Consider the following 25,237-nt stretch of genomic DNA (forward strand, 5'->3'; position numbering starts at 1 on the left):
ATAACATTGAGATTTGTTTTTTTACCTTCACCTGTGCAGTCAAGACAGGGGCCTCGGTTTTAATGAAAGACGGCATCTCCGACAGTGCGACGCTCCCTCGGTGCCGGCCCTCCGGTCTGCTGTGGGGCTTGGAGGCATGCGTACAGCCGCTGACACTGGCTCAGTTGCCCGTGAGTCATACTGTCTGGGAAGCTTCCAGGTTCAGTCACTGGCCTGTGCCGAGTTAGCTGAACCCACCGAGGGCAGCAGTTGGTGGGCCCCAGTTATGCTCAGCACCCCTGGGTTTGGAGAGGGGGGCTAAATCAGCAAGGTCCCTGCTCCTGATCACTGACCAGTGAGCCCTGCTGCTTGTGCGTATGTCTGCGTCTGTCTGCCTGCCTGCCAAATGAGAACAGGGTGATGCTCGGCTTTGAATCCCTGTGCAGCTAAGCCCCTCGCTGGAGCTCACCGTCTCGGCTGACCCACGAAGATTAGCGATCTGGACGAGGTACTGAGGCTGCCGACATTCCTGGAACTGCCACCCCGGCACAAGTCGGTGCCTTCGAGGGTGTGGAGGAAACAAGAGAAGTAAAACTCGGCAGGAACCTTTTTTGTGCCAATTTTTTGTGCTGCTTGGTCGAGAGGCAGTGAAGCGTTGGCTGAGAGAGCGCAGTCACTGGGGGAGAGAGAAGGAATCGGCAGGAACACGCGTTCCCCAGCGTTGCTCTGTTTACACATGTTTTGATTGCGGGTTTTGTACCATAAAACCTGCAATCACTACCCGGAGCTCAGGGTTCACAATACGGGGCCTGGACACTCTATATTTGGGATGGTGCAGATTGGCAGGTAAACTTCATGAAACATTTTAATTGTTTCATCGTGAAAGGGGAAGCGAAGTTGGAGTGTTGGGGGGGGTGTTGGCAAAGTTAATTGTTGGCTTTGAGGCCGTTTCAAGGTCATTCTCTTACCCCCCTCCCCCCCGCCCCTAATCCACCACTGTTACAGTCAGTAGAGATGTTCGAGGATTCCTTCATGTCAGTAACCAGCTGAAGCTGTCTAGAGTCCAGGGAACACAACATCCTGGGTCTGTCTGAGGTTCAGAAAATTAACTTTTTTTTAAAAAAACGTTATGTTCGTGTAATAATTATAATCTGTCTCTATCCAGCTACCTTTCTTTACCTATCCGATTGCAGTTAGAGTATCTCCAGCAGTAGCTTCTCATCCCGGCCCAACATATAGTTATCTCCGGAGTCCCTCAAAGACCTATCCTTGACTCTTCTTCCTCATCTACATGCTGCCACATCACCCACAGACGTTAGGACGGCTTCCACAAGTATGCTAAAGACTCCCCTCTCTGCCTCCCCCCTGCCCCTCTCTGCCTCCCCCCGCCCCTGTGTTGTCAGACTGCGTGTCCAACATCCAGTATTGGATGAGTCTCAATTTCCTCCCACTAAACATTGGCACTATTGAAGCCACTATCTTCAGTCCCCATCACAAATTCACCAGCACCCCTCATCACTGATTCCATCCCCCTCCCCGACCACTGTCTCAGGCTCAACCAGACTGTTGGCAGCCTCGGCGTCCGATTTGATCCTGAGCTGAGCTTTCATCCCCATATCGTGTCCATCATGAATTCCACCTATTTTCCACCTCAGTAGCATCCCATTTGCTGCTGAAATCCTCAGCCCTGCCGTTGTCACCTCCAGACTCGACAATTCCAATGCTCTCCTAGTTGGCGCCCCATTCTTCACCCACCATAAACTTCAGCTCATCCAAAACTCTGCTGTCCCTATCCGATCCCACAACAAGTCTCGCTCGCCCATCACCTTGGTCCTCACTCACCACGATGGCTCTCGGTTCCCCACTGTCACAAATTGAAAATTCTCATCCTCGTGTTTAACTCCTATCATGGCCCCTTCCTCTCGATATCTCTAACCTTCTCCAGCTCTAGAAACGCCCCCCCGCCCCCGAAGACACTCTGTTCCTCCTACTCTGGCATCTTGTGCAACCCCCCCCCCCCCCCTTCCTTTGCTCCACCATTGGCGGCCGTGCCTTCAGTTGTCTCGGCCCTGTGCTCTGGAATTCTCTTCCTAAACCCCTCTGCCTCTCGAACCTTCCTCTCCTCCCTTTAAGACCCTCCTGAAAACCCACCTCCTTGACCGAGCTTGTGGTCACTTCTCCCCAGTATTTCTCTTCGGAGCAGCAGCCATTTATTTTTGATTAAGTCTCTGCGGAGAATCTTGAGGCGTTTCTCTCCCCCCCCCCCCCCCCCCCCCCCCACATTTAAAGGTGTTGAAATAGTGTCGTGGGATCTTTCTCATCCACCTAGAACAGGCAGTGTCAGTTTGATGTCTCATCTGAAAGACGGTACCTCTGACAATACGGCACTCCCTCAGTACTGCATTGGCGCGTCAGCCTCGAATATAGTTGAGGTTTCTTCTTAAACCCCTTTGCCTTTCGGTACCTCTCCCAACCGACAAAAACCTCCCCCCGTACCACCCAGCCACCCATCCCTTTTTCAACTCTTGTTCGCTGTGTTAAAGGCGCTTTAGAAGTTTGGGCTGCAGCTGCAGTGACCACACACTCTGCATAAAAGCGCTCCTCGTTTTAAAGTTTGCTGCGCAGATATACGAGAATCCTTTTGGAAGGGTTAGCCCTTCCCCCCCCCCCCCACCTACCAAAGTGTTTCAGGGTGGGGACCTGTAGATATATGAATGGAGGTCACTACAGACAGGGTTTAGCTAATGGGTCCAAAATGCTGTCTTTGTTCAGGGCACTAAAGAGTTCAGTGTTTGGTGCTTTTGTTGCGTGATCTGGGTACAACCGAATGTTTGCATTAGAATCGGGCAGTGGGTGTAGACGCGCACACACACACAGTGTCAGTAGTAGCACAGTTGATGTGTGCCTCAGATCCCCTCCCCCTTTTAACCTCTGACTTCAAGTAATCTGCATCGAGGAATGATAGGCATTCATCTGAGAGGGGAAGTAGTAAGTTACCTTATTTATGAAGCTAGGACAGCTCTTGAGGCTTGAGAGAGAGAGAGAGAGAGAGAGAGAGAGAGTCAAGTCACTAATAAGTGCAGCGTACGGCCGAGGCTGCGTGGTGCAGTCCCCAAGTTTTCTACGTTGTAAATGATCCCGGGACTGCATGATTGTTAAAATAAACAGCAGAGAACGCAAGTTTAGAATGGGACAGGCTTCCTTTTCTAAGGTGCCTGAGGCAGCCATTTGTGGTGAGTAATGCGTGATGGAGGGAGCATTCAATTTGCTTGGGTGGTGTTACTGGATTCTGGTGCAGGTGAACTGATCGGGCGATAGGAACTCGAGGACTGTGAAAAGCTGCCGTATATCAGATTTCACTCAACGGCGTATCTGTGAAAGAAATTAAAATACGTTTTTATATCATTTGTAAGTTCTACCCTGAACTGTGTGCGCACTAGTAGACTTTCCACAGGCCTTGTGAGTAGGTAAGAAAGGTGTTTTTGCAAAAAGTTTTTTTTAAAAAAAAAACAACCCTCCTCCCTTGGCTCAAGCAAGGCGCTGCTCCAGGATTCCGATTGGAGACTGCTCCCTGCCTTCTCTCAGACGATGCATGTCCCACTAATCTCGCTTCCTCCTGAATTATCACGTTCCTCCAATTCTGGCCTCCCCGATTTCCACCGCTCCACCATTGGCGGCCGTGCCTTCAGCTGCCTAGGCCCTAAGCTCTGGAATTCTCTCCCTAAACCTCTCCACCTCTCTCTCTACTTCTTTAAGTCACTCCTTAAAACCTACCTCTCTGACCAAACTTTTGGTCGCCTGTCCCGACGTCTCCTTACGTGGCTCGGTGTCAAATTTTGTCTGATAATCGCTCCTATGAAGAGCCTTGGGACGTTTTCATACGTTAAAGGCGCTGTATAAATGCAAGTTAGTTTTAGTGGTGGTATTAGTCGGGACAGAATTGATGGGGTGTGATCAGTTCTGAGCTCGTTATAGTTCTTAAAGTAAAGACACATTATATGGTTGACAGTCAGGGAACATATCTTCAAAATTGAAATTTTGCAAAAGGAAAGAGTTTTTCTCTCAAACTTTAAATATTTAATCACTGCTTCCCTGGTACGAGAGCTGTTTTCTGTTTGTGTGTCTCGGTTTTATTAGTTTTCATTGCGATTTATAAGAGTGGGCCCCATCTAACATTATAGTAAAACAGTCATCACCTCCTGGGTAAAATTCCCAAGCTGTTAGTTAAAAGGCTGATGGATTTACAGGGCACATGTTTCTGGGGCTGAATAGGTCAAATTTAGCCTTTTATTTGGAAAACACGAAATTTGAGGATTTGCACTGATGTTTTGGGAATTGTATTCCTTGATTTATTCTGTGCATTTTTCTGGGAAAACAGCAAATCATTGGCCTTGCTTAAAATCAGTGGCGTTGACCGCATATCCGAGGGGGCACACAGCCAGTGACCGAGAGGGAGAAGCCGTTGCTTGTCTTGTCTTTTTTTTTGCTGGAATTTTTTTGACGCCATGACTTGGGTGTGAATTGTCACCAAGCATTCAGGAAATTTCTGTTTTTATAGAACGCTCTTGAATACAGTAACCCCGTAGTGTGTAGCGGTGAGGGCAAGTGCATGATGCCCGCCAGATTTGTGTTGCTTTTGAGAGTGATATTGACCCCCCTCAACGCTGGGCAGCATGTTTCCTGGGATCTGATGATTGATTGATTTCTTTCTTTCTTTCTTCCTGCCAATTTTCTCTCCCTCCAACTCTCCTCTGAAAGTGCGGACTCTTGCTGAAGCACCATCCACAGGCACTGGTAAGAAAGAAAGAAAGAATTTGCATTTATTTAGTGCCTTTCACGACCTCAGGACGTCCCATAGCCGAGGAAGTACTTTTGAAGTGTAGTCATTGTAGTAATGTAAGGAAATGCGGCAGCCAATTTGCGCACAGCAAGGTCCCACAAACAGCAATGAGATAATGAACAGATCATCTGCTTTTTAGTGATGTTGGTTGAGTGATAAATATTGGCCAGGAAACCGGGGAGAACTCCCCTGCTGTTCTCCAAAATAGTGGCGTGGGATTTTTTTACATCCACCTGAGAGGGCAGACGGGGCTTCAGTTTAATGTCTCATCTCAAAGACGGCACCTCCGACAGTGCAGCACTCCCTCAGTACTGCACTGGAGTGTCTCTGTTAATCAAAGTGGGGGATTAATGGGGAGCAGGAGGGAGTCAGTGATAGAATGATCATACGTGGGCTCTGGGTGTAGTGGAATTCATGAGCTGAACGATCTTCTCTCTCTGGATTTCATGTTCTGAAGTATTGATCTTTCTCTATTGTTGATTCCTGTAAAAGTTTCTCTACAAAGGAAACTTGCTTCTATTACAAATTTACCATTCATTCATTGACTAATAGCAGGCAAATTACTTGAACTAAGCTCTTTTTTCATGCAGTGGTACTTAATTTTAATTAGTTTCTGTAGTTTTGGGGGTGCAGTTTAAAGTAGATAGTGAAGACAACAACTTGCATTTATGCAGCGCCTTTAACATAGTAAAACGTCCCAAGGCGCTTCGCAGGAGCGATTATCAAACAAAATTTGACACTAAGCCACATAAGGAGATATTAGGACAGGTGACCAAAAGCTTGGTCAAAGAGGTAGGTTTAAAGGAGGAGAGAGAGGCGGAGAGATTTAGGGAGGGAATTCCAGAGTGTTTAGGGCTCAGGCAGCTGAAGGCACAGCCGCCAATGGTAGAACGATGAAAATCGGTATGGCATCATTTAAGAGGTAAGCAGAGATGTGCAGATTGCTAAGCTCACACGTTGAATATAGCAGGTCCTGGCAGGGTAGCGGGGACTGATCTGCTTAAATTACGACGTAACTCTATAGACACTTTTTAAATTGGCAGATTGTTGGCAGAACCTCAGTGTTACTGTTGGCCCATTGAGGGATAAGATACCTCGTGTTTAAAATGAAGAGACCTGTGTAAGCAAAGGAGACGTCTATTAAAAGCTGCTCCGAAATCAAACCGAGAAGGGATGAGGAAGTGGGAACGGTTGGTTGTGGTACTTGAGGCTAATTTAAACATTTTTTTTCCCCACTGAGATCCATTATCGTCTGGGTGTCCTGCTACTGATCTCTCTCTTGGAACGATTTTTGCATTCTTTGGAGAAGGGCTTAAAGATTAGGATTTTGGAACACTTTCAAAGCAGTGTATTTCTTAGTACTTGTATGTCTTGGCTTTTCTAACATGAGAACACTAAGACTTTGTTTTGTATCTTTTTAAATGTAGGCCATCTGCAACTAATTTAAAAATTGCACGACATACGAGGCATTTCAACATTGTTCATTCCATTATTACAGTACTGTCAGGGGGAAAGGATGTCTTTTTGAGAAGAATGTCTATTCAACGAGGACTTGCATCTATAGAGCCCTCCTTACACCAGGAAGCACCCTGGAGTTCTTTACAGAGACTAGAAGAAAATGGTCATCGGGGGGAGGTGGAATGGGTAAAATGGAGTTAGGGGCACGATCAAAGGAGCAGTTGAAAAGTCTCCAGTAAGCTTTTGAAAGCGGGGCCAAAGTTAGTAACGTGGAGGGAATTGGTCGGGAGCTGCTGGGAGGAAGGCTCGTGACGACTTAAAGTGGCTGCCAACATTGGACCTAAGAGAACGAGGACGAAGAGTAGAGCAGTGTCAGAGGAGTGAAGGGTGAGCGCAAAGACTTGAGGTTGAAGGAAGTCTCTGAGGTAGGGGGGTTGGGTTGAGGCCAGGGAGGTTCTTGCAGGTAATTGTACGGGTCAGCCTTGGCTCAGTTGGCAGCACTCTCCCCTCTGGATCAGAAGGTTGTGGGTTTAAGGCACACTTCAGGACTTGAACGCATAATCCAGGCTGATGCTTGAATTCAGCACTGATGGAATGCAGCATTGTCAGAGGTGCCGTCTTTCGGATAAGACGTTAAACCGAGTTCTCTCGGTGTCCTGGCCGACATCTATCCCTTAACTAACGGCACCAAAAGCAGATTATCTGGTCATTCATCTTATTTGCTGTGCACAGATTGGCTGCTGTATTTGCCTACGTAATAACAGTGATCACACTTTGGGATATCCTGCACCACTTTATAAATGCAAGTTCTCTCGCACTTGCTCCCTCTTGCACGCTCTGTCTCTCACAAAAGCCCAAGACTTGAATTTTGTTCTGTGGAAGCAGTGATTGACAAAGCTGGCTGTGTACTCCTGGTCAACTGAGGGCATGCTGGTGATTTGCTTTCTTCCTGCATACTTCTGCAATTCCTATAAGTTGAGACTTGGGACTTTGTTGCACCTTAATGAAGACGTGACTTGAGTCCTGAATGGGATGGGTATTTTTTTTTTTATTCGTTCACGGGATGTGGGCGTCACTGGCAAGGCCGGCATTTATTGCCCATCCCTAAGAGGGCAATTAAGAATCAACCACATTGCTGTGGGTCTGGAGTCACATATAGGCCAGACCGGGTAAGGACGGCAGGTTTCCTTCCCTAAAGGACATTAGTGAACCAGATGGGTTTTTACGACAATCCAGTAGTTTCATGGCTATCATTACTGATACTAGTATTTTAATTCCAGATTTTTATTTAATTAATTGAATTTAAATTCACCAGCCGCCGTGGCGGGATTTGAACTCGTGACTCTGGATTTTAGTCCAGGCCTCTGGATTACTAGCCCAGTAACATAACCACTACGCTACCGTACCCTTGTTCCACTGTTCCTCCATTATACAATGGGAGCTGCCATTCTCTGGTATTTTGTGTTTACAAATTTGAGAGATGAGATCCTTCTTCATAGTTTGGCTTGGAGCTTTTTCACTTAATGATCACTGCAGATATTGCCAAAACAGACACCCAGGTAATCTAATCCTATTCAGCTCTTTGGTTCAATTCTGCTGGGAAATACTCTGTTTGGGCCGGTAGATATACCCACAATATCGGTGAGATGTCACGGTACTCGGTAACACTCTGGCCTCAGAATCAGAAGGTCATAGGTTCAGGTCCCGTTCCAGGATGTGAGCAATAACTCGAAGCTGATACTTCAGTGCAGTTCTAAGTGGGGTTCAGCGCTGACAGAGGTGATGAGACTTCACACTGAGGCTCCCCATCCACCTGATCTCATGGCACCATTCAAACAACAACAAAAACTTGCATTTATATAGCACCTTTAACGTAGTAAAACATCCCAAGGCGCTTCACAGAAGCATTATTAAATATAATTTGACACTGAGCCACATAAGGAGATATTAAGACAGGTGACCAAAAGCTTGGTCAAATAAGTAGGTTTTAAAGAGTGTCTTAAAGGAAGAGAGGCAGAGGGGTTTAAGGAGGGAATTGCAGAGCTTAGGATCGAGGCAGCTGAAGGCACAGCTGCCAATGGTGGAGCGATTAAAATTGTGGATGTGCAAGAGGCCAGAATTGGAGGAGCACACAGATCTCGGAGGGTTGGAGGAGGTCACAGAGATACGGAGGGGTGAGGCCCTGGAGGGATTTGAAAATAAGGATGAGAATTTTAAAATCACAGCATTGCCGGACCGGGAGCCAATGTAGGTCAGCGAGCACGGGTGATGGGTGAATGGGACTTGGTGCGAGTTAGGATATGGGCAGCAGATTTTTGGATGAGCTCAAGTTGACGGAGGGTGGGAGGCCGGCCAGGAGAGCATTGGAATAGTTCAGTCTAGAGGTAGCAAAGGTATGGATGAGGGTTTCAGCAGCAGTTGAGCTGAGGCAGGGGCAGAGACAGGTGATGTTACAGAAGTGGAAGTAGGTGGTCTTAGTGATGGGGCGGATATGGGGTCAGAAGCTCATCTCAGGGTCAAATAGGAAATAGAAAAAGAAGAGTCACGACTTCTCCCGGTGTCCTGGCCAACACTTATCCCTCACTCAACTCCACAAAAAACAGATTAACTGGTCATTTATCTCATTGCTGTTGGTGGGATCTGGCTGTGCGCAAATTGGCTGCTGCATGTGGCAATATTTCAGAAGTATTTAGTTGGCTGTGAGGTGCTTTGGGATGGCCTGAGGATGTGAATGGTGCTGTGTAAATGTACGTTGTTTGAGGATAATTGGAGGGAAAGTTACTCCCGAGATACAGCCTCTGAGCGGCCTGGGAATGGGGTGACCCCATTTGGAGATGGAGCACGGGTGGTGTGATTTAAATTTTTTTTTAAAAAAGCCACACACACACACACACACACACACACACACACACACACACATGCAAAACTGGCGTACTTTGCTGTTCCATACGTAAGAGCCGAGCCTTTCACTCAAACAACCTTTTGGGGGGAAAAGAATATCCAGCACTGGGAAAACTGTCTGGTTGTTCATTTCTGAAAATCACTGGGTTTCCCTGCCCCCAAAATAGAGTGTGGGATTTGGCCTGTCACCATGGGTGTTTATTAGCCCAGGATAAAGGGACAGAGGATTTTGCAGCTACAGAAAAATGACCAAAACCAAGTACAACTGTAGAGGGTTAGGAATTGGGATGAAGTTTTGACTTCAAGCCTGGCGCTGTACCGATATTTCTGGTTTCTTGTTCAGTCTGTCGTGGCAAATGAAGCTTGCAATGGCTCGAGTATGTCGGGAAACATCTTTCCAGGGTTTGCACCGTGGAAACGTTCATGGGAGCAGGGCAATTCACAGACAGAACTGGACTGTAAATATCTCCACAAACAACCCTCGGGGAACGGCTAACATAAGTCTTGCCCTCTGCACGATATATTTTGATAGGCAGCCTCGAGTAATGGAATATCAGGAAATGTTTGCCTGGAGTTATTTTTATATATTTAAAAAATATATATTTTTGGATCATGCAGTGGAAAACTAACAAGTGTAAATGTCCAGAATGCTTTTTTTCAGAAAAGCTTCTTTGAAATGTGCTTTGCTTGAACCTTTTCTGAATTAATGGCAATAGTAGCCCAAACCCTGTGAGACCGCGAAGTTTCAAGTCTGAGTCATCCAGATTTAGTTTAATGTGTGATTAAGATATACATGTCCCTCTCTTCTCCCCCTTTCCCCTCCCTCTCTTTCCCCTCCCTCTCTTTCCCCTCCCTCTCTTTCCCCTCCCTCTCTTTCCCCTCCCTCTCTTTCCCCTCCCTCTCTTTCCCCTCCCTCTCTTTCCCCTCCCTCTCTTTCCCCTCCCTCTCTTTCCCCTCCCATGCTTCACTCACCCCCATCTCCTTTCCCCTACTCCATCACCTTTTGCCCCCGACACCTTTTGCCCCGCTCCGTCTCCCTTACCTAACAAAAATCTATCGATTTCAGTCTTGAAAATTTCAATTGACCCAGCGTCCACAGCCTTCTGAGGGAGGGTTCCAGATTTCCACTTTTGTGAATTTGTGCGAATATGTGCTTACTGATTTCAGTCCCGAACTGCCTAGCTCCAATTTTAATATCACGTCCCCTTATTCTGGATTCCCCCACCAGAGGAAATGGTTTCTCTCTCCACCCTATCAAATCATTTTAAACAACTCAATCAGATCAATCTTCTGAACTCCAGGGAATACAATCCAAGTTCATGCAACCTGGCCTCATAATTTAACCCTTTAAGCCCTGGTGTCATTCTGGTGAATCTGCGCTGCACCCCTTCCAAGGCCAATATATCCTTCCTGAGGTGCGGTGCCCAGAACTGAATGCAGTACTCCAGATTTGGTCTAACCAGAGCTCTGTACAACTGAAGCATAACTTCCTCCCCATTATAATCCAGTCCCCTTGAGATAAAGACCATTAGTCTTTTTGATTACTTTTTGTACCTGTTTACTGGTTTTTAGTGATTTGTGTACTTGGACACCCACGTTCTTTCGTTCCCTCACAGTTCCTAGCCTCTTGCCATTTTGATTCGTCATTCTTGGATTCAAAGTGGATGACCTCACACTTCCCCACATTTTTATACAGCTTGCGGTTAGGATCTGGACTGCACTGCCCGAGGGGAGTGGTGGAGGCAGATTCAATCACGGCCTTCAAAAGGGAACTGGATAAGTACTGGAAACAAAAAAATGTGCAGGGCTACGGGGATAGGGCGGGGGAGTGGGACTAGCTGGATTGCTCTCGCATAGAGCCGGCGCGGACTCGATGGGCCGAATGGCCTCCTTCCGTGCTATAACCTTCTAGGATTCTATGATTCTAACTCCACCTGCCACAGTTTTGCTTAATCATTTATTTAAGCCACTATTTTGTCTGGAATTGTTGGCCGAACTCAGAATATTAACTCAATTTTGAAACTTTTTGACATCTAGTGCATGCATGAAGTCAGAAGCCATTTAACTGTATGAATAACCTTTGCCACCAGCAACTGCTTACTTTCCACGATTATCTCTTACTTCATGGAAACATTAACAGCTGTTTTCCATCAACCAGATTTTGAACTACTGCTTTCAGAGCTTGACCAAAGGGCAAATAAACCAATTTGTGCCATTGTGTGGTACATTCAAAAAACTGGTAAGAAAAAATCTGTTGCTCCATGAAGATTTCGTGGAAACAGGGTGTTGTGTGAAAGTACAAAAATGGTCATACTACCTGAACAGAGTCCTGCACGGTGAATATCAAAGTTTGTCAATGTTGTCTCTCCAGTGTTGTTTAATTGAACTTTTAGGAGAATCTGCTATGACCTTGCATCTCTAGGTTGTATTTCTGAAAGATGTAGTTGAGGCAAATAAAACAAATGCATTTAAGGGGAAGCTAGATAAACGCATGAGGGAGAAAGGAATAGAAGGATATATGGATAGAGTGAGATGAAGAGGGAATGGAGGAGGCCCTTGTGGAGAATAAATGCCAGCACAGACCAGTTGGGCTAAATGTCCTGTTTCTGTGCTGTACATGAAGCCTTGCCATTATGTTCAAGATTGACTGACTGATTTCTGCATGTGGTTTAATGAATGGCATGTTGAAAAGAATTGTTTTCATCGAATAATAGAATGGTTACAACACAGAAGGCAGCCATTCGGCCCAACAAGCCCATGCCAGCTCTTTGTAAGAGCAATCCAGTTAGTCCCATTCCCCCATAGCCTTGCAAATTTTTTCCCTTCAAGTATTTATCCGATTCCTTTTTGAAAGCAATGATTGAATCTGCTTCCATCACCCTTTCAGGCAGCGCATTCCAGATCATAACAACTTGCTGCGTGAAAAAGTTTTTCTCGTCGCCTTTGGTTCTTTTGCCAATCACCTAAATCCGTGTCCTCTGGTTCTCGACCTATCTGCCAATGGGAACAGTTTCTTCTTATTTGCTTTAACTAAACTCTTCATGATTTTGAACACTTCTATCAGATCTCCTCTTAAGCTTCTCTGGTTCTGGAGAAGCTGAGGTTATTCTCCTTAGTCTATCCACGTAACTGAAGTCCCTCATCCCTGGAACCATTCTAGTAAATCTTTTCTGCACCCTTTCTAGGGCCTTCACATCCTTCCTAAACTTCCTATCGTGCCCAGAAATGGACACAATACTCCAGCTGTGGTCGAACCAGTGTTTTATAAAGGTTCAACATAACTTCCTTGCTTTTGTGCTCTATGCCTCTATTTATAAAGCCCAGGATCCTGTATGCTTTTTTAACCGCTTTCTCAACCTGTCCTGCCACCTTCAAAGATTTGTGCACATATCCCCCCAGGTCTCTCTGTTCCCGCACCCCTTTTAGAATTGTACCATTTAGTTTATTTTGTCTCTCCTCATTCTTCCTGCCAAAATGTATCACTTCGCACTTCTCTGCGTTAAATTTCATCTGCCACGTGTCCGCCCATTCCACCAGCCTGTTTGTACCCTCTATCACCATCCTCCTCACGGTTTATACACTTGCAGGTTTTGTGTCATCTGCAGCTTTTGAAATCATGCCCTGCACATCCAGGTCCATGTTATTAACATAAATCAAAAAAAGCAGTGATCTTAGTACCCACCCCTGGGGAACATCACTGTATACCTTCCTCCAGTCCCGAAAAAAAACCGTTCACCACTACTTTCTGTTTCTGTCACTTAGTCACTTTCGTATCCATGCTGCCACTGCCCCTTTTATTCCATGGGCTTCAATTTTGCTGACAAGCCTATTATGTGACACTTTATCAAACTCAGCCAAAGAGCGCAATAATATGTGCCATTTATGTGGTTTCTCTTGGTACGGAAAAATAAATCAAACAACAAAAGTGCGATGTGTACAAGAGTTGACAGTCTGTCCTCCGATTTGATTAACTTTTTGTAACAGCAGTGAATTGTCGAAGGATGCCTTCGCAGTTGTTGCTGAAATCTCTGGTCACCAATTATCACACAGGGCAAATATGATAAGTTATTGCTCGAGTGAAAAGCCGAATGAGACTTCATACACAATCCTTTTGTGCTGAAAAACCAAGAACGAAATAAAGAAAGAGAAAGACCTTGCATTGATGTAGTGCCTTTCATGACCTCAGAACGTCCCAAAGCGTTTTACAGGCAATGAAGTAGTTTTGATCTATAGGAACCCATTTCCCAGAAGAGCCTTAGAATGGACATCAGAAATGTTAGTCCTGAGTTTGATTCAAACTCTGGCTCCAGATGTGAAAGCCAGTGTTGAATCCAATCCACCCCCCCGCCACAAACACAATTTTCTTGATAAACTACAAAAGAGAGCTAGCAGGCACTGGTCAGACATGGTTTATGTAAAGGTACTTAAGAACTGAATTCAAGCACTAAACAGCTGAACCCCCGATGTATCTCCTGCTCTGCAGTTTGATTCTTTTCCTTCAATTGGCATCTCAGAGTTAAATTGGATTTTTATTTTTCTCCTCCAATGATTGCATGCAGCTGAGGAAGGGGAGCAGCATCTGCCAATGGGCTCGGGGAACGACGTCTCCGGTTCGAACACGCCCACCGCGCGGAGAAAGGGAAAATTTCCGGGATTTGGGAAAATATTCAAACCATGGAAATGGCGGAAAAAGAAAAGCAGCGAAAAGTTCAAGGAAACGTCTGCAGGTAAGAAACTGGAAATTGTCACACGGGCCATTTTGAAAATTGGAAGCGCAATTGAAACGTTAAAAAGTTTACATTATTTTAACTTGTTCAGCCCGCCAACAAAACAGCGTAAGATCTGTTGATTTAAGCCTTGGAAACTGATTGAAATCGGTCAGTTATTAACAGGAAAACAATTGGTAGCTCCCAGTGGCCTCTGTTGGAAGTTGCGTGCGAGGGCATTGCGTGGAAACAGGATTGAGTTCAGCTGTCACGCCTTCTATAGTTGAATAGCCTGCCAGTATTCACCGTCTAACCTCACACATGAAGAGTGCTGCTGTGGGAGGATACAAGAGGGCCGGAGGTGCCCGTGGAATTATATCCCAGCAAGCGTGAGCACCTTCAGGAAAAGAAAAGGAGAAAATTTAGTGGGAGGGAATAATGAAGAGAAGAAAGATAGATTAACATTTTGGGTGGGACCATTCATTAGTTGACCGATCTTTTTTTAAAAAAAAATGGTCACTGCAGCCATTGTAACAAATCACCAAAACAAGTCTGTTAGTTTCTAGTAGTTATTGCTTCTGCAGATGAGAGTGTCTGACTCTTTCCAAAGAGATGCCAATACTTGCATCTACCCATTGGAATAGGGACCCAGGTACTTGTGTGGTGGAAAGGTTTCTGTTTTTAAAAAAAAAACCTCTTTATTGAGAAGCTTAGACGAAAGAGAGAATTTGCATTTATATAGCGCCTTTCACGACCTCAGGACAACCCAAAGTGCTTTACAGCCAATGAAGTACTTTCGAACTGTTGTAATGTGGGAAACAGGTGGCAGCCAATTTGCACACAGCAAGATCCCACACACAGCAATGTGATAATGACCTGGTGGTGTTGGTTAAGGGATAAATATTGGCCAGGGCACCGGGGAGAACTCCCCTGTTCTTCTTCGAATATTGGCTGTGGGATCTTTTATATCCACTTGAGAGGGCAGACGGGGCCTCGGTTTAATGTCTCATCCGAAAGACGGCATCTCCGACAGTGCAGCGCTCTCTCAGATTTTGCGCTCAAGTGTCTGTAGTGGGACTTGAGTACACAACCTTCTGACTCAGAGGCGAGGAGTGCTACTCACTGAGCTGCAGCTGACACCCAAAGAGCCGAGTGCCATTGTGCAGAACGCAACCAAGGTTGGAAAGGTTAGAAAAGGTGATGAACAGTGGAGTAATATTGGTTCGTTGAACTCCAGCTTGGGTTTAAACTGTCCGTAGATTCTAAGAGGAAGGGAAGGAGATAACGAGTTCACCAATTTTGATGTTCTGGGAATTAATTAGTTTAACAGGCATAGGCAGACATTGAAAAGAATTGGAACTTTAGAAAAAGTGGCAAGAAAATGGGGATTGATTCGGAACTGGGAAAGCCTATCTGCCCATTGAGTTCCATTGGAAAATTAAACCCATCTTTAAATTGGTGCTCCAGCCAACTAATTCTATTTCTCATTTCTCTCTCATCCTATATTTCCTCTGCACAATCGGAAATCTATCCCGTTTTAAGAAAACGGAAGGTTTCTGTAACAGCTGTGTTTGATGTCTGTTAGTTCAAGCTGTAAACTGTCAGTGAGAATGTTTACCGTAACTTCACACAGAGGCTGATGGGACTGCGGGCGTTGGTTATGTACAGCTAGTGATGCGTGATGGAGAACCATGATCTCCTGGAGCTTGCTTGATTGCCTCAGGGAGTCGAGAAGGAATTCCCCCTAGAGTTTCTCGGAAATTGGCCACGATTTTGTGTTTTTTGCCTCCCGGGATGTTAGCATTACTTGTGGTTGGAGAGTGAGCTTCATAAAGCTGCACTGTCTAATGGGCAGGGTGAACATTGAAAGGCCCTGATGGTCTTGCTTACCCCTTCTTTCCGTCTGCCTGTGTTTTTTTTTGCTTTGTAGGTTCACTTGTCCCGTCTTTTCCACCTGTAGGGGAAGCTCCTATGATTTGCTCCTACACCTGAGAGCCTGCTGTTCTATTGTCATACAAGTAGCTTGGGTTGATTGGGCCAATGACTCTATTCACTTTTATAACTGCCCTTTAGAGAAAGCATCTGGCCTCAACTCGCAACTTGATCCCCAACCCTGCCACATCGCAGGGATTGGAAAGATTTTCCCTCTTCCTACTTCTCCTCTCTTGTCTTGAAGGCTCTTAACTGGGACATGGTGCTGTAGAATACATCACAGCCACGTCCAAACTGGTCTTCAGAGCTCACTAAATAGACATAGGAACGGAGGAACCTGGCTGCTCCTTTTTCTGTTCTTTTTCCCCTCTTCCCCTCTTCAGCTCGGAAACATAAAGGCTGACTGTTGGACCCGCTACTGCCTCCGGCTGAGATCAGCTCGCTGAACAGACTAGGGATTGAACCTGGAGTTATCTCGGTTTGTATGTCTCAGTATCACTACATGGTGCATTCACTCTTTGAGCCATTGGTGGAGATGGGAAATACTGGGGAGAATTGGAATGGCCTCCTGGCAGTGCAAGGCACTGTTTATTACAGCACTGGTGCAATTCACCAGCACGCTGCCCCTTGGTTACAAACCTTACATTCCTGCTGTTCAGAATAGATTTATCCTCCTAACTCAACATAGCTTATTACAGCTTCCACTCTAATTGTGGCTTTCAACCCATCCCACAGTTACAACCACAACTTGTGTTTATGTAGAGCCTTTAACATAGCAAAATCATCCTAAGACAATTCACAGGAGCAATTATCAGACAAAATTTAACACCGATCCACATAAGGAGGTGCTAGGGCAGGTGACCAAAAGCTTTGTCAAAGAGGTAGGTTTTTAAGGAGCGTCTTAAAGGAGGAGAGAGAGGCGGAGAGGTTTAGGGAGGGAATTCCACAGCATAGGGCCCAGGCAGCTGAAGGCACGGCCGCCGATGGAGAGGTGAAGGAAATAGAGGATGCACATGAGGCCAGAATTGGAGGAGTGCAGAGATCTCAGAGGGTTGTAGAGTTGGAGGAGGTTACAGAGGTAGGGAGGGACAAGTTCATGGAGGGATTTGAACACATAGAGGAGAAATTTAAATTTGAGGCGTTGCTGGACCAGAAGTCACTGTCGGTCAGCGCGTACAGAGGTGATGGGTGCAAGTTAGGGTACGGGCTGCAGAGTTTTGGATGAGCTGCAGTTTACAGAGATGAGAGGCCGGCTAGGAGAGCATTGGAATAGTCGAGTCTGTAGCTGACAAAAGCATGGATGAAGGTTTCAGCAGCAGATGGGCTGAGGCAGGGGTGGAGATGGGCAATGTTACTGAGGTGGAAGTAGGTGGTCTTGGTGATGGAGGGGATATGGTGGTCGGAAGCTCAGCTCAGGGTCAGATAGGACGCCGAGGTTGCAAACAGTCTGGTTCAGCCTTAGACAATGGCCAGGGAGGGGGATGGAATTGGTGACTAGGGAATGGAGTTAACACTTAATTGTCTTTTCCATCAACTTTCTGAATTGGATGGGTGGGGGGGGCTACTGGTAGTGTGGGAGGTGGTGACAGTATTTGGAATCTGCAAGTTCGATTTCTATAGTGAGTGTATTTGCATAATTTATACTGCAAAGGGTTAATGAGGGGGGTCACTGGATTTGGTTAAGCGAAACACGACCACAGTGACAATCCAACAGGCTGGAAGCTTAGTATTTGCAGGATACTTTTGCATTTTAATCTGGTTGTCCTTTTACTGTGGTTTCATTGCAAATCCAGATTAAACGTTAAATTCCATATTTTCAGTTTTGACATAGTATTGTACCTTACCCCCGCCCCACCACCTCCTCTCTGCTTAGCTCAATGATGTGAATGAATAATTGTAAGCTGCATGCACACTGCCCGAGAAAGTGGTTAGGCTGGAGAGAAGTGTTTGATTGCGATTGTACTGACTTTATCACGACAGGAAATTTAAATAGAAAATGAAGGGTCAGGGTGCAATGCTGAGGAGCTTTCGAAGTACGAGTGTACTTCTTCCTTTCAAGTGCTTCCATTCTTTGCACTGCAGGTGTGTTCTTGCAGGACACTTAGATTGTGAGGATGCCGCAATTAAATCAAACCATTCATCGGCTGTGAGAAATGGAGGATCCCTTACCAGTGACAATGAGATCCAGGCTTGTATTAGTCCCAGTAAAACTATGGCCACTCAAGGTTTCAAGTGGGATATTCTGTTGCCGATGACTAAATAACACCAGGGAGTGGTTCACATCAGTTTGGAAGCTTAGTGTTTGCAGGATACTTTTGCATTTTAATCAGGTTGTCCTGTTGCTGTGGTTTCAATCCAAATCCAGATTAAACATTGAATTCTATGTTTTCTGTTTTGACATGGTCCAAAATAGCAGGTCATGCATCCAACTTAACCACTACTATTTATCTTGTCTTCTCTCGAACTCTTTTTCAACTCTGCTGGTGTCTTGAACTATGATTCTGTGATTCTATAAGTGCGTTCATAAAGAGCTTATTTACAGACATCACAGAGCAATTATTCCCCAACAGTGGAAAAGTCTTGTCACCAATACAACAGGGAAGCTCAATACATATCCTCGTCACCCCAATAAAAAAAATTAAATGCGCAATGGTATAAATGTGGCACTGATTTGATGAGATTTTCAATCTGCTCAATATAGTGAGTATCTTGGTGATTAAGTTGTGACTTGCTCCTTCAACTAAGTTATGGAATAAAGATCGCATCAAGTACCTGAGGATGTTGTGGCTTCTGTGCATCGCGTTAACCAAGTTTTGTGCAGTTAATTATTCTCTCGTCACTGACCGAGCTGCTGCTACTGTGCTGTTCTAGTACAGCGAATTCTGTGAGGGAGGGAAAACTCTCATCTGTCAACTTTCAACTCTCACACCTTAAAATCAAACTTTTAGATTATTAGCGCACAAATGCTAAAGTTTTTTTTATATGAAGTTCCTTTGTCTACCACTTTAAATGTGATCTGTTTATTTAAATAACATCACAGAGCAATTATTCCCCAACAGTGGAAAAGTCTTGTCACCAATACAACAGGGAAGCTCAATACATATCCTAGTCACCCCAATAAAAAAAATTAAATGCGCAATGTATGCTTATGGTATCAACGTGGCACTGTTTTGATGAGATTTTCAATTTGGTACCTCCATTAAAATAGCAGACAAAGGAATTTCATAGGAATGTATGGAGCGAAAATTATCAAAAAGGCTGCTGGAATGTTAGCATTTATATTTAAAGGGCTAGAATATAAAGGGGAAGAAGTTTTGCCGCAGCTGTACAAAGCCCTGGTTAGACCACATCTAGAGTACTGTACACCTTTCTGGGCACTGCATCTTAGAAAGAACATATTGGCCTTGGAAGGAATGCAGCACAGATTCACCAAAATGTTCTTGCAGGACACTTAGATTGTGAGGATGCCACAATTAAATTAAACCATTCATCAGCTGTGGGAAATGGAGGATCCCTTACCAGTGACAATGAGATCCAGGCTTGTTTTAGTCCCAGTAAAACTATGGCCACTCAAGGTCTCAAGTGGGATATTCTGTTGCCGATGACTAAATAACACCAGGGAGTGGTTCACATCAGTGCACCAAGGGTTACATAAACTAGGCTTGGATTTCGTGGAATATGGAAGGTTAAGGGGTGATCAGATTGAGCATTTTAGGATTTTGAAAGGAATTGATAGATCGAGAGAAACTTTTTCCATTGATAGGGGAGCTTAGGACAAGGGGATTTTTAACTTTAAAATTAAAGCCAGGCCATTCAGGAGAGAAGTTAGGAAACATTTCTTCATGCAAAGGGTGTTAGAAGTATGGAGCACTCTCCCACAAAAAGCAGTAGATGCAATTTTAAAGCTGAGATCGATAGATTTCTGCTAGCCAAGGTTATTAAGGGATATGGAGCCAAGGCGGGTAAATGGAGTTAGGATACAGACGAGCTTGATCTCGTTGAATGGCGGAACAGGCTCGAGGGACTGAATGGCCTACTCCTGTTCCTATGTTCCAATTGAGATAGTGGCTGTCTTTTCACCTTTCATTGAGGAAGCCTGTTTTCAGTTGTGAATCTCCTTTAACAGGACTATACTTTAGGGCAGTGGAAAACAATGGTGCGTTTTGACACTTTCTCAGACGAGCATTCTTTGTAAACTGAGTTACACGTATATCCTAGCCAGCAGATAGCGCTCTCCCTCATCTGATATCTGCTTTTGAAAGTGCAATGTTTATACACTCATTACAAAAGACCCTAAACCAAATTGTTGTTGTATCAGTTTGGAAAAAGCCTAGAAATAAAAAGCTATCAGTAAAAGTGACCACGAAGCTGTCGGATTGTCGTAAAAACCCAACTGGTTCACTAATGTTCTTTTTAAGGAAGGAAACCTGCCGTCCTTACCCAATCTGGCCCATATGTGACTCCAGTCCCGCATCAACGCGTTTATAATTAATTGCCCTCTGAAGTGACCTCGCAGGTCACTCAGTTGCATCAAAATCGTTGCGATTTAAGGAGAAGGCCCACCACCACCACCATCTCAGGGCAATGAGGGATGGGCAATCAATGCCGGGCTTGCCAGAGCCACTCTCATCCCAAGAATGAATTTTAAAAACTGCTACAGTGGCTTTGAGTATATAAATGGAATCAATATTGAATGTACTTAAATCAAGTAAGTTCAGGTACAGCCTTTAGGAGTCTATTTTACACCTCTTCGGGGATTTCTTTCCTTAAGTTCTTCCTGCACCGCATTGTTGCCTCAAGAATCTCAGTGAAGTGTAATGATGGGCGGATAAAACGTTCGAACTTTGTCCTCCGGAGCGGTGGAAAACACCCAACAACACAGTTACAGATTTTGTCCTTCCAACTTGGGTTGTGCCTGGAGAGCATTTTGAACTGTTTAAGACTAGAGTGAAGTACTGGCAGTGATGGTGCGAGAAGTTAATGGGTGAAGTATTCATACAAGAAGCAAAAAACTGCATATGCTGGAAATCCGAAAGAGAAACAGAAGATGCTGGAGGTACTCATTAGGTCAGGCAGTACCCATCGAGAAAACACCAGATTTGGTTCTGAAGGTTTTATGCCTGAAATATCAACTGTCTTACGTTTTCTTGATGGTGCTGCCTGACCTGCTGAGCCTCTCCAGCATTTTCTGTTTTTGTTTCATACAAGCAGCGTACTAGCACAAGCTTCGAGTGTTTTGGTTTTAAGTGATTTTCTTTCTTAGAGGATATTGGTCCCAACACGCTAAGTAAGCCCTGTGACATTGTTGTGTAGATCCCCACAGTGTAGCTTTGAAAGTACCTGAATGCTTAAGCGACCACCAACCCAACTGCATATGTGCCTTGAGGCTTTTTTTATATTGAAGATGCCCAGAACTGTGTATGTTCATAGAATCATTGGATTCTAAGCATGACAAGAGGCCATTTGGCCCAATGTGCCTGTGCCGGCTCTCTGAAAGAGCTGTCCACCTAATCCCATTCCCCAGCCCTTTCCCCATACTCTATTGAATTTTAATTTTTCAAATATTTATCTATTTTCCTTATAAAAGCTCTTATGGATTCTGCGTCCACCACTGTTTCTGGTAGGGCATTTCATCTCCTAAGAATCCTCTGTGAAGAATTTCTCCTAGCCTCTCCCTTCATTCTTTTGCTTGTGACTTGAGTTTAAATGTCTACTTCATGATGTCACTGAGGGAGTTTGTGGAGTTACATTTATCTAAAAGTCTGTTCACGGACATGTTTTTATAATTCCAGTTTTGGACAGGAAGTTATCTGTGAGAAAAAGCAGAGCTGAGCTGGTTAAGAAGGGAGTGTTGAAAGAGATTCCTGAACAAGGCAAGTATAACGTGCACAGAATGAAGAGAGATTTGATATATTTGGATTTAATTAACAGAATCAATCAAATAAAGAACAAGAAAGATTCCCTTCACCCACCCAAACCCTTTGAGGGACATCATGATTGAGTGGCCTTTGTACAGTGATGTAGTGTTGTCACCAGGATTTCAGTAAGGCATAACTTTTGTCTTGTGATATTTTCATACAGTTTCCACTTGATCTGTGTAAAGTACCCAGCTCATTATAGACTTGGGTTCTGTCTGGAGAGAGCATTGTAAGCTGTATAACACCAGGATGAAGTACTGGTGGTTGCAACTCTGTCACTGACACCAACAAATTGAGGCAATAAATGAAAGGTACAACTCAATACCTTAGTATGATTTTTAAAATATGTTCCTAGTCGTGTATCGGTGCTAATACACTAAACCCTGGTGACAACGGTGCTAGCAGTTTCTTTAACAAACCTGGTGATGTTTTCACACTTCACAGCTGTAACTCGGCATGATTACTGCGGATCAACTGGTAGCCAAAGTTAAATATAGATAGAGTAAGTGATTTGGTGCGGCATGATCTCCTGTGACGAACCCCATGAAGTGTCAGCTTGGCTCATAAGGAATTCAGGAGAAACTTCTTTACCCAGAGATTGGTTAGAATGTGGAGCTCGCTACCACATGGAATGGTTGATGCCTTTAAGAGGAAGCTAGATAAATACATGAGGGAGAAAGGAGTAGAACAATATGCTGTGATAGGGTGACATGAAGCAGGGTGAGAGGTGGCTCATGTGGAGCATAAACACTGGCATAAACCACTTGGGCCGAAGGGCCTGTTTCTGTGCTGTTAATTCTATGATCAAGAATGCACTGCCTGAAAGGGCGGTGGAAGCAGTTTCAATAGTAATTTTCAAAAGGGAATTGGAGACATACTGAAAAGGAAAAATTTGCAGGGCTATGGGGAAGAGCAGGGGGAATGGGTCTAATTGGATAGCTCCTTCAAAGGGCTGGCACAGGCACGATGGGTGGAATGGCCTCCTGTGCTGTATGATTCTATGGTAATCTTCGATTCTGGGAGAGTTCAGAACAATTAGAGAGAATTGGCAAACCTAGTTCAAACTGACTATGGCAATGTTAGTTTTAGTGCTGTGAAGATGAAGAGTCTCGTGTCTTTGAGCATCTTCTTTGAAGTAATTAATCTTCTGAAGGCATTTATATCACATGAGATTGGATGGATGAGTCCAAACGAAGGATTTTCTTACCAGATGTGAGGGAGAATCCTGTCACATGTCAGAGCCAGAGGTCAGGAGTACAATTGGCATGAGGCAGAAAATTGCTTGGGGTTGGAATGTGTTCTAGACATGCAACAGATATTAGAACAGAAGAGTTCTGATTTAAGCCATATATGGTTATCAGAAGCCCAAGGCAGTAAACTTAGCCTGTAATTCACTGCTCATAATGAATGTCCTCTTTTTAGTGTCCATCAATCATACTGCTACTGGAAGACTGGAACTCCTCCCCCAAAAAGCTGTTGAGGCTGGGGATCAATTGAAAATTTCAAAACTGAGATTGATAAATTTTTGTTAGGCAAGGGTATTAAAGGTTACAGAACCAATGCAGATAGGTGGAGATAAGCTACAGATCAGCCATGATATCTAATTGAATGGCAGAGCAGACTGGAGGGGCTGAATGGATTACTCCTGTTCCTATGTTCCTAATTGAGTAGTTTGTTGAGGGGGTGCTTGGGTATGGTTGTAATGGTATTTTTCCTCATGAGTGTTGCTGCTTTGCCAATAAGCAAAGCCAGAAACAAACACTCGTGAATGCAGGGACTGTAAAATTTGACAAACTTCAAGTTTGAGACTCTAGGGGAAAGTCAGAGCAGGTTATTGGTATGGAACCCATGACGTTTAGTTAATTGTAGCATAGATGGGAAATTCTTAAGATGGGGTGGGCGGAGGTGTTACGGGAGCAACGGATGTATTTGTAGTGGAGAATTGAATGCATGGGGTACATTTGGGCTGTGTCGTGAGAGGGGTTTCGGGGAAAGATTATACAGGGGATGGTGGGGGAGTCCACTGGCCCTCAAGTTGTGTTTGCACTGTCGCAGCCAAAACCATGATGATGTCTCAGCGCCTGATGACTGCACGGTGGGGTAAGTGATAGATTTTGCTATTAGTGTGATGTGGCATTGTTTGCCAATGTTAGAATGATTCCAGGGATGGGGGACTTTCGTTATGTGGATAGACTGGAAAAGCTGGGGTTGTTCTCCTTGGAACAGAGACGGTTGCGAGGAGATTTGATCGAGGTATTCAAAATTATGAAGGGCCTAGACAGAGTAGATAAAGAGAAACTGTTCCCATTGGTGGAAAGGTCAAAAACCAGAGGAAATAGATTTAAGGTGATTGGCAAAAGAACCAAAGGTGACATGAGGATAAACTTTTTTACACAGCGAGTGGTTAGGATCTGGAATGCACTGCCCGAGGGGGAGATGGAGGCAGATTCAATCATGGCCTTCAAAGGGGAACTGGATAAGTACTTGAAAGTAAAAAAAATTGCAGGGCTACGGAGAAAGGGCGGGTGAGTGGGACTAGCTGGATTGCTCTTGCATAGAGCTGGCGCGGGCTCGATGGGCCGAATGGCCTCCTTCCATGCTGTAACCTTTCTATGATTCTAGTATTGTTGTACTGGCTTGCGGAGGTTTCATTATGGCAGAAACCCAATATTGAAACATTACAGGGGGAAACCTTGTCAAATGTCCGACATGAACATTTTCAGGTTGTATATTTACTGACATATGGGCCGCCACCTTTTTTTAAAAAAATTGAAAGTACCAATTGAAGGTACTAAATACCTAAACAAGGTCTTTAAAATTATGAAGGGGTTTGATAGGGTAGACATAAAGATGATGTTTCCTCTTGTGGGGGAGTCCAAAATTGGGGTCATAAATATAAGATAGTCATTAATAAATCCAATAAGTAATTCAGTAGAAACCTATTTATCCAGAGAGTGGTTAGAATGTGGAACTCGCTACCACATGGAGTAGTTGAGGTGAATAGCATAGATGCATTTAAGGTGAAGCTAGATAAACACACGAGGGAGAAAGGAATAGAAGGATATGCTGATGGCATTAGATGAAGTAGGGTGGGAGGAGGCTTGTGTGGAGCATAAACACCAGCATAGGCTAGTTGGGCCAAATGGCCTACTTCTGTGCTGTTAATTCTATGTAATTCTATGAAGTTGAGGCTCAAGTTTGAGGTGTAGCTTCTATCTGTCAAAATGGTATTTTCCATCTCTCTGGGTCATGAATCAACTATTGGCTGGGGCCCTGAATATTTAGCGTTATGGTTATAAAACATAAAATAACTATCCATGATTCCTCAAAGAAATGGCTTGTCCAAGATTGCTTCCACTGAAGCATTTGTTTTTATGGTGACCCTGTACACATTCTATTCCTGAACTGATTGGCAGTTTCACCACGCAGAGTCTTTTTTTTGGCCAGCTAAGTGTCTCACGGTCACAGAAATCCATCCCACGTTGGCCAGGTGACTGGGAAAT

The 25,237-nt window shown here is 44.6% G+C and overlaps 1 protein-coding gene across 7 annotated transcripts in view; it reads left to right on the plus strand.

The window, feature by feature from the left end:
* LOC137342720 (phosphatase and actin regulator 4-like) overlaps window positions 1-25,237 on the plus strand; it is a 138,199-nt gene that overhangs the window by 85,371 nt on the left and 27,591 nt on the right. For 5 of the 7 annotated variants that reach the window (XM_068006867.1, XM_068006866.1, XM_068006865.1 and 2 more), the window contains 2 exons: window positions 13,738-13,905; window positions 21,609-21,689. In XM_068006867.1, coding sequence (XP_067862968.1) covers window positions 13,738-13,905; window positions 21,609-21,689 — 249 coding nt within the window. Of the gene's footprint in view, window positions 1-13,737; window positions 13,906-16,158; window positions 16,295-21,608; window positions 21,690-25,237 lie in introns of those variants that run through there. The other 2 variants (XM_068006869.1, XM_068006868.1) reach the window with 2 other exon arrangements.

Source organism: Heptranchias perlo, chromosome 26 (genome assembly GCF_035084215.1).
Source record: "Heptranchias perlo isolate sHepPer1 chromosome 26, sHepPer1.hap1, whole genome shotgun sequence".
NCBI classification, from domain to species: domain Eukaryota; kingdom Metazoa; phylum Chordata; class Chondrichthyes; order Hexanchiformes; family Hexanchidae; genus Heptranchias; species Heptranchias perlo.